General features: G+C 40.6%; 1 protein-coding gene across 3 annotated transcripts in view; it reads left to right on the top strand.

The window, feature by feature from the left end:
- Gprc6a (G protein-coupled receptor class C group 6 member A) overlaps positions 1 to 8,900 on the top strand; it is a 17,532-nt gene extending 8,632 nt beyond the window's left edge. Inside the window, exons 4-6 of one of the 3 annotated variants that reach the window (XM_021175105.1) lie at positions 2,107 to 2,319; positions 6,990 to 7,113; positions 7,744 to 8,900. In XM_021175105.1, coding sequence (XP_021030764.1) covers positions 2,107 to 2,319; positions 6,990 to 7,113; positions 7,744 to 8,858 — 1,452 coding nt within the window. In that variant the 3' untranslated portion in view covers positions 8,859 to 8,900. The remainder of the gene's footprint in view (positions 1 to 2,106; positions 2,320 to 6,989; positions 7,114 to 7,743) is intronic. The other 2 variants (XM_021175108.1, XM_021175107.1) reach the window with 2 other exon arrangements.
- Positions 8,901 to 9,273: the final 373 nt, after the last annotated feature.

The following is a 9,273-nucleotide window of genomic DNA, read 5'->3' as shown; positions in this document are numbered from 1 at the left end:
CTTCTTCTTCTTCTTCTTCTTCTTCTTCTTCTTCTTCTTCTTCTTCTTCTTCTTCTTCTTCTTCTTCTTCTTCTTCTTCTTCTCCTCTTCTTCTTCTTCTTCTTCTTCTTCTTCTTCTTCTTCTTCTTCTTCTTCTTCTTCTTCTTCTTCTTCTTCTTCTTCTATTTGATCCCATTTAAGGTAATGAGTGGCACATAGGAGATGAGAAAATGTCTAGTGGTCATTCCTCACATGTTTACTTAGGAAGTATTTGTTGGCTGCCTGGGTGTTTCAGGTTAAGTGAGGGTTAGAGATAACCTGGGGAGGCAAACAGAATCCCCTCCTACAACAGCCAATTTGGTACATAATCAGATGATTACAAGGCTGACTACCACACACGAGGACACAATACAGCACCTCATACAAACATAGGATGGCTGCCTAGCACCTAACTACGGTATCCAGTTCAGCATTAGCAACTGTTCTTCTAGCTGGGCTCCCTTGTCTGGCCTCAGTGGGAGAGGATACATCTAACTTCACAGAGACTTGATGTGTGAGGGTTGGGAAACAACGAGGAAGTGCTAGCCCACTCAGAGAAGAGCAGGGGCTTGTGGGAAAGGATTGTGAGAGGGTTTGACCAAGAGGGAGCAATGATTTAATTTATTGATTTTTAAAAAGAATATTCTCCAAAAGGCTAGCGTCTTCTGGACTTCATGGGACTGGAGTCTTGAAAGGAAGCTGAAAGCAAATGACACAAGGAGCTCATGTGGGGTACTTATCAAAAGACTTTGCCCAATAGGACTTCACAAAATTTGATGTGTAATTAAATTGTCTTAATTGAACCTAGAATCTGTATTTTTAACACCTTACCAGATTGATGCTCCTGCTGCTGATAGAAGGAAGCTGCAAACTATGCCTAGGGATCAGACTTGCCAAGCTGCAGAATGATGATGTAGTTTCCACTGTAGAAAGAACATTTTGACTGATACAAATACTTGAGAACATAGATAAAGAACACTTTGAGTAGATTATGTCTAAAAGAGAAAGAAACACACAAACATGTTACAAATCATTCCCATTCTGGGCAGCTATTGTGTATGTTAAAATGCAAATATGGAGAAATATGGAGGTCTGGTGGGGGAAATATTGGCATCCTATGCTGGAGATGCTGGATTTCGAGAACTTAGGAGACACAGAAGTAAGCCCTGATTGATAAGTTATTTCTCCACTGGGGAAATGAGCCAATTCAAGCCAGATTAGATTATATTAAATGCAAGTTTATTGGGAAGCTGCTCTCTTGGGGTGAGTTCACTGGTCCCGAGGACAGAGGCTAGAACAGAGAAAGGAGGGGGGCAAGAAGACCAAATGTCTTGTATTATATTGACAAAAATAAAACACTTAAAATTAATGAAAAATACATTGAGTAGAGTAATTCTACTCAGAATAATTTCTCCCTCTCCCATAGATTGTTTTTTTTTTTAATCCATCAAAGTCAAATAGAACCATGGACTTAGGCAACCAATGGGGCTGTGATGAATGCTGAAGAGAGAGAGAGAGAGAGAGCGCTCGAACACACACACACACACACACACACACACACACACACACACACACACAAACTCAATGTGGCTGGCACTTCACAAATTGGGTAGCAAGTCAGGTAATTTTTAGTCACATTTCTTTCTTCAAGAACTAAATCATTTTGTAACTTAATTAGAATAAAATCTAGAGGCTATTTTATTGCATGTTCATCACTAGGACAGACTTAAGACATTCAGCGGAAAGACGACAAGATGTATTTTACCATCCCTAAGCCCCTACCTGCTCCAAAGTCTGCCACGTGAATGAATGCAAGAGCTCAGATTTCAGTTTCATAGACTGAAATAGCTAAAATCTCTCTAAAATCTGATCTGGTTTTACAATTTCACGAAGGAAAACTTCTGCAGAGATCAAATCTAGAATGGGAGGTGGGCTCTTTCTTAAACTGTTCTATATATTTAAGCATCCCGAAACAGGGATCAAGTGTCTTTTTTCTTCTCGTTTAAGTCATACTCTCGGAGATGCAGTGTCATCATGGGGATAAAAGATGCACTGTAAACTGTTCACCCACACTTTTACCTTTCACAGCTACTTGCCGTGCTGAAAAACGTGACATTCACTGATGGAAGGAATTCATTTCACTTTGATGCCCATGGGGATTTAAATACTGGTTATGACGTCGTGCTCTGGAAGGAGACCAATGGCCTCATGACTGTCACAAAGATGGCAGAATATGACCTGCAGCATGACGTCTTCATCACCACAAACCAAGAAACAAAACGTGAATTCAGGAAACTTAAGGTGATTTTTGTCCTAAGCTGTTTTGCAGAATTCAGGTCAAATAGTGTATCACGTGGGAAAGTCCTGTTCTCCGGCAGATCCTCCAGGGATAGATGAATTCTCACTACCCACTGACCCACCTTCCTTCCCTAAATTCTGTGACCAGCTAGCATAACATTCTTGCATAAAGCCTCTGTTCCCTCCTTTGTCTTCAGTGTTCTCTCTCCTTAATATTGGCAAAATTCAACTCACTCTGTGTTCGACTCTGTGTGCATCCCTTCAGTAGACGAACTTAGGGCAGGAGTGGGGATACGATCCTTATATTGTTCACTAGTTTTACATTGCATTTATGATCTCCGGTGTCCAGTGGACCTTCGGTGTTGCTGGGCAATCAATCAGACTATTTTCTAACAGCATTAAGTCTCTTTTTCTGCTAGTTGGCCATTTTATATTATTCTCTGACTTCGTTCCATCGTCTTCTGTTGATCTTACTTTCTCTTCTTCAAACAGTGAAGCAATTGGGGAAAGAAGTGCAGCGCTTCCTGAAGCAGCCCATGCTTCCATCTGGTTTTGTGGATGGACTGCTGTGCTCCTTCCTCAGGCTTCACTTCCACTTTACCAGTGGGCCCCACCCCCTTCTCTTGTTTAAGGCTTTGCTCTGCTGATTCAGGATTCACAGTCTCCTGCATTCTCCACGATTCTCTCTTCTATGCTGTCTACATAGTAGTATAAACCTGTATTCACTGGTACTCAAAAGGCAACTGTGGCATAGATTTCACACACCCTTTTCTATCTGCTGCCCAAGCCTCTATTTCTCTTTACAACAAAACTCCTTGAAAATATTAAATATCTTGACTGCTCCCAAGTTGTTTCCTTCCATTCTATTTTAAGCTGCCTATAATCTATCAAAATTGTTTCTCTAGCTCACTTACACGAAGTCCAAACATCATTATAATTCATTTAACAGCCACTTATTCTTTCCTCAACACCACAGTCCTCATTTGCTTCCTAGACTCCACACTCCCCTGATTTCCCCTGTGTCTCTAGCCACTGTTCCTCTGCCTCCTTTGTTGGGTCCTTATCTTTCCAATCCCTCTGAACACTGGGGTGCCTGGGCTCAGCTCTGTTCTTTTTTTGTCTGTTTGGTGACCTTATCAGGCTCCTTCCTGTCTTTAAATAATGTCATTCTGTGGGAGGCTGGTGGCTTCTTGATTTTATCTTTTAACTCAAATAAGTGCCGACTGCCTAATTGGCATCTCTACGTGGATGTGGATATCTATCTGATGGTTGTCCTCACTGACTATCTCCAAAACAAAGCTCTTGATATTCTTTCCTGCATCTCAGGAAACGGCAACTCTCCTTTGTTAGTTGCCTATGAGGGGCACCCCGATGGAATCCTTGCTCCCGGTGTGTAGGTGTGTAACACAACACACTCGAACACCGCAGACCCACTGAAATTTTAATTTCCAGAGTCTGAAGTTTGATTACCATTTTACATGCTGGATGTACCACTGCCCCACCCCCCCCACTACAAGCTACAGTTGCTTCTCATCCAGGTCAGTGTTAGCTTTGTAACTGCTCCTCCTACACTCGAACCCCTTCAGTCTGTTTGTAAGACATCCTGGAAAATGCAGGTCTCTGCTCAAAACTCTTCCAGGCCATCACATTTCTCTCCAGGTAAAAGCTAGTGTTTTGTTTTGTTTTGTTTTTTTTTTTTTAAACTGTTCTCTGTCTCCAACACCTTGTCTCCCTCCATCTTCCCCTTAATTTCCATTCTCCTGTAACTCCACAGTCCCCACTCTTTGTCATATGTGCCTTCCTTTCTGTTAATGCAAGTGATCTGCACCTGTTGCATTCTATTTAAAATTGCCACACCTGAACCAGGATAGTGGTGAGTGCCTGTAATCCCAGAATCTGAGAAGCTAAGGCAGGAGAATCATTAGCCTGGGTTAACAGTGAGATCCTGCCTCAAAAAGAAAGAAAGAAAGAAAGAAAGAAAGAAAGAAAGAAAGAAAGAAAGAAAGAAAGAAAGAGAGAGAGAGAAAGAAAAAAAAGAAGAAAAAACAAAGCACACATCTAAGCTTGCGATGTAGCTCAGTTGTCACATACACGTCTAACACTGTGTTTGATTTATGAAGGAGTAAGAGAGAGAAAGGAAGAAGGAAAAGAGAGGGGAAGAAATGAGAAAGAAGGGGAGGGTAGGAGAGAGGAAACATTGTATCATCAACCTATCTAATTTTGTTCACTTTCCTGTCTTTTTTATTTTTTTCCTCAGTTGTCACCATCTCTTATTTTGCCCATTTTGCTTATTTTTATCTTATTTTGCTTATTTTTTATTGTCAACTTGGTTAACTAGAACTGAAGACCTTTGAGGGGAAAAAATTCTGTTTCGTTCTCTGCCATGGCTCCAACTAGAACCATGCTTGGCATACTAACAATCACTCAGAAAATATTTAGTGAGTGCAAGAATGAACACAGTATTGTTGGAAAACCAGTTTCTTCAACAACATTTCTCCTCCTTGTAGATAGATTAGTAAAGTAGGAGACCGTTTCATTAGGAGGCAGAAATGCAGCCATCCTTTGTGCACCCAAACTTTCCTTTTCTTCTTTGTTATCACAGCTTTGTCAATCACCCTCTGATGAGACTGCCTTAGGCTAAGTACTGCAGCTTACACTGGGCTTTTAAACCATATACTGCCTTCCTTTCACTGAATAAAAATGGAATTATCTTTTATTTTTACAAGAAGCACTATTTTTCAGTTGTTAGGAAAATTGTCTCCATTTTCCATAGGACAGAATCTGTGCACCTGTGAGGCATCTGCTCTGAGGCAGAGGAGTGACGTTTTAGGCTCCAGAGTGAAGGTTTAGACGGTTACCAATAAGAGAACAAGTCTTTCTTCCTGGTGGAGATGTTCATACATATCTAGGCTATTGTAAAAGCCAACAATACCTTTGATCATTTGGTCAGATTTCAAGATGTACTTGTCAATGTACAGGCTACTTGTAGTGTCACTTGTCACTGTCCAAAACCTCAAATAATTATACCTCAATTTTTATTTCAAAGTTATATGTACAGGACTCTAGAATGCATTTCCAATCTCTTCATATGAAGGAAGGAAAAGTAGTGTGTTCCTAAGAAGGAAGTCTGCACTTTTGTTCTTCCTAATGATACATAATTACAATCTAAATTTTCATAATGATTTAATTATTATTGTAAGCAAATGTGGTATACACACACACAAAAGAGATTATCAGCTATAGAGAATAGTGAAATCTTGTTATTTGTAAGAAGATGAGAACTTTGAATATTATGTTAAAGAGAGGTAAGCACAGAAAAACAAACACCATATGTTCTGTCTCTTATTTGAAAACTTAAGTAGCCAAGCTGAATATAGGGTAGTTATTGTTAAAAGTTGCAGGTGAGCAGACCGGAGAGATGGCTCAGAAGTTGAGAGCACGGATTGCTCTTCCAGAGGTTCTGAGTACTGAGTTCTGAGTACTGAGTACAGAGGTTCTGAGTTCAATTCCTAGCATCCACATGATGGCTCACAACCATATGTAATGGGGTCTGATGCCCTCTTCTGGTGTGTCTGAAGACAGCGACAGTACACTCACATATATAAAATAAATTAATAATTCTTTTTTTTTAAAAAGTTACAGATGAGCAAAGGGTGTATGGAGTTGAGTGGTACACATTGTGTCATATGTTAAAATACCACACTGAATGCTACCAAAACTAAAATATTTTTAAAACATTTTTTATATTTTTTGGATTTTGAAAATCCAATAGTTTTAAATTCTAAATATCCCATTGCTTTGTTTTTCAAAGGTATCCACTCTTAAGAACTTTCTTATAAAAGTATAAAAGTTTATAGGCTAGAGAGATGACTCAGTGGCTAAGAGCACTTAACTGCTTTTCCAGAGGACTGAGTTTATTTCCTAGAACCTATATTGGTGACTCACAGCTACATGTAACTCCAGCTCCAAGGGATGCAACACCCTCTTATGGAACACACACACACACACACACACACACACACACACACACACACACAGAGAGAGAGACAGAGAGAGAGAGAGAGAGAGAGAGAGAGAGACAGAGAGACAGAGAGACAGAGACAGACACAGAAAGAAAGCGACTCAAACACAAAGAGACACACACAAACACAGGGACTCACACACAGATCTCACAGAGAGACAGATTTGTGCACATAAAATTAAAATTTTTCCTTTAAAAAAAACCCACAGAAGTCTTATTTTTCTTGCAGAATTTCAGCCTGGAATCAGACATTCCCAGACCCTCACTTTGTCAGCTTTAGTCATATGTGCTTTTGCCTCTGCTGGGAGCTCTCTGAAAGAGCTAATTTCCATTTGCTTATAGAAGCAGTAAGTGTTACCAGGCATGGTGGTGAATGCTTTTAATCCTAGGACTCTGGAGGCAGAGGTTGGTGAATCTCTGTGAGTTCAAGTCCAGCCTGCACTATATAGTGAAGTCTATATCAGTCATAGATCCTGTCAAAAAGCAAAGAAAGAAAGAAAGAATGAAAGGAAGAAAGGAAGGAAGGAAGGAAGGAAGGAAGGAAGGAAGGAAGGAAGGAAGGAAGGAAGGAAGGAAGAAAAATGCTACTTAGTGAAGAATGGCTAGAATAATCTCTTTTTAAATTATTTGGATTTTTTTTCTTTTACTGTAGCAAATTCTATCTAAATGCTCCAAGGAATGCAGCCCTGGTCAAATGAAGAAAGCTACAGGAAGCCAGCACAGCTGTTGCTATGAATGTGTGAGCTGCCCAGAAAACCACTACAGTAATGAGACAGGTAATGGCACTCACCACCACACCCACAATGACACCTCTAAATTATTTCTTTTCTGTCTATTAATTCTAATAGACAGGATTCTATTTTAATTCTAATTTACCTTTTGTTTTATAGATTTCCTTCTTTTCCATTCTGGGTCTCAAATCTTGGGCCTTATGTGTACTAGGTCCATGCTCTACCACTGAACTACCCCCCCACCCCTCCGTTTGTTTTTGTCCTTGAGAGACAGATTCATGAATAGTCTTACACAGTATAGTTAGCTTGGACAGGATTACAAAAAATCATAGGCGTAGAGGGAGGAGATGGCCTTGAGCTCTGTGTAATTCCAAAACCACGTTTAGGAACAAGGTCCCCAAATGGATACCAGTAACAGCAAGATTCTAAGAGACTAGTATATATAGATTTTCAGAAGAAATTTGCCCCAACAAACCTTCTGACTTCTTGTATTACCCTTCCCATCTTCCTCATCTCTTCCATTTACCTTCCTCTTCCACTTTATCTGGGTTCTGTGTAGGTTTAATTTGAATAAGTAACTAATATGACTTTCCCTGACCTTGCTTTTTTATACAGTATTGTAGACAACCACCTAGTTAAATGTTTAGAATGGAACTGACCTCTTTGCCTTCTTAGATATGGATCACTGCCTTTTATGCAACAATGAAACTCACTGGGCCCCAGTAAGGAGCACTACCTGCTTCGAAAAGGAAGTAGAGTATCTCGACTGGGATGACTCCTTGGCTCTCCTCCTCATTGCCCTCTCCCTACTTGGAATCGCCTTTGTTCTGGCCATTGGCATAATATTTACAAGAAACCTGAAGACACCTGTCGTGAAATCATCTGGAGGATTAGTGGTCTGCTATGTGATGCTCATCTGCCACGCCCTTAACTTTGCCAGCACGGGCTTTTTTATTGGAGAACCACAAGACTTTGCATGCAAAACCAGGCAGACCTTATTTGGGGTGAGCTTTACTCTCTGTGTCTCCTGTATTTTGACCAAGTCCCTGAAAATTTTGCTAGCTTTCAGTTTTGACCCCAAGCTGACAATGTTCCTGAAGTGCTTTTATAGGCCTGTTCCCATTGTTCTTACCTGCACGGGCATTCAAGTGGTCATTTGCACTCTTTGGCTGGTCCTGGCAGCACCTACTGTGGAAGAGAATATCTCCTTGCCTAGAGTCATTATCCTGGAATGTGAGGAGGGGTCAGCACTGGCATTTGGTACCATGCTGGGCTACATCGCAGTTCTGGCCTTCATTTGTTTTGTATTTGCATTCAAGGGGAGGAAACTTCCTGAGAATTACAATGAAGCCAAGTTCCTGACCTTTGGGATGCTGATTTACTTCATAGCTTGGATCACATTCATCCCCGTCTATACTACCACATTCGGCAAGTATTTGCCCGCCGTGGAGATTATAGTCATTCTGATATCCAATTATGGGATTCTCTGCTGTATATTCTTCCCCAAGTGCTACATTATTCTTTGCAAGCAGAAGACTAACACCAAATCAGCCTTCCTCCAGATGGTTTACAATTACTCTGCCCACAGTGTGGACAGCCTTGCCTTGAGTCATGTTTCCCTGGACTCCACCAGCTACGATACTGCAACAACCAATCAGAGCCCTGGTAACAAGATGACAACCTGTCAGAACGACAACCATCTTCCTGCACAAGTGCTCGCTCACACAGGCACGGCAAAGACTATGAAAGTGTCTAAAACTTTGCGTCACAAAAGAAGTTCAAGTATATGATTGAGTTCCTAGGAGATGCTGTGATGCCCAGTGAGATGTTTCCAGTGTTTGCTGCAAATTGTGTATTTACTTTCCCAGCAAATACATTTGTGTTTTGTTGTTGCTGTTTGGTTGGTTTGGTTTTGGTTTTTTTGTTTGGGGGATTTTTTTTCTGCCATTTGCTTGAACACTGTTTAACTCACTCTGTTTAACCATCTGCTAATAAAAAATAGATTCAGTATTATTCTTCCTGCATTTACTATTACTTCTTGCAGCCTTTTTCTTGACCAGCCTTCCTCTTAGGCAATTCAAAGTTAATGCATAACACATCTCAGATTTTCATCTTACACCTCTCTCTATGGGTCCTACTTCTTTCTCAGTTACTGTGATTGTCTACGGCAGTTGAACAAGTTTTTGTGCAGTTTCTGTGTATCAG

This window comes from Mus caroli, chromosome 10 (assembly GCF_900094665.2).
Source record: "Mus caroli chromosome 10, CAROLI_EIJ_v1.1, whole genome shotgun sequence".
NCBI classification, from domain to species: domain Eukaryota; kingdom Metazoa; phylum Chordata; class Mammalia; order Rodentia; family Muridae; genus Mus; species Mus caroli.
This window is presented reverse-complemented; position numbering and strand designations above follow the sequence as displayed.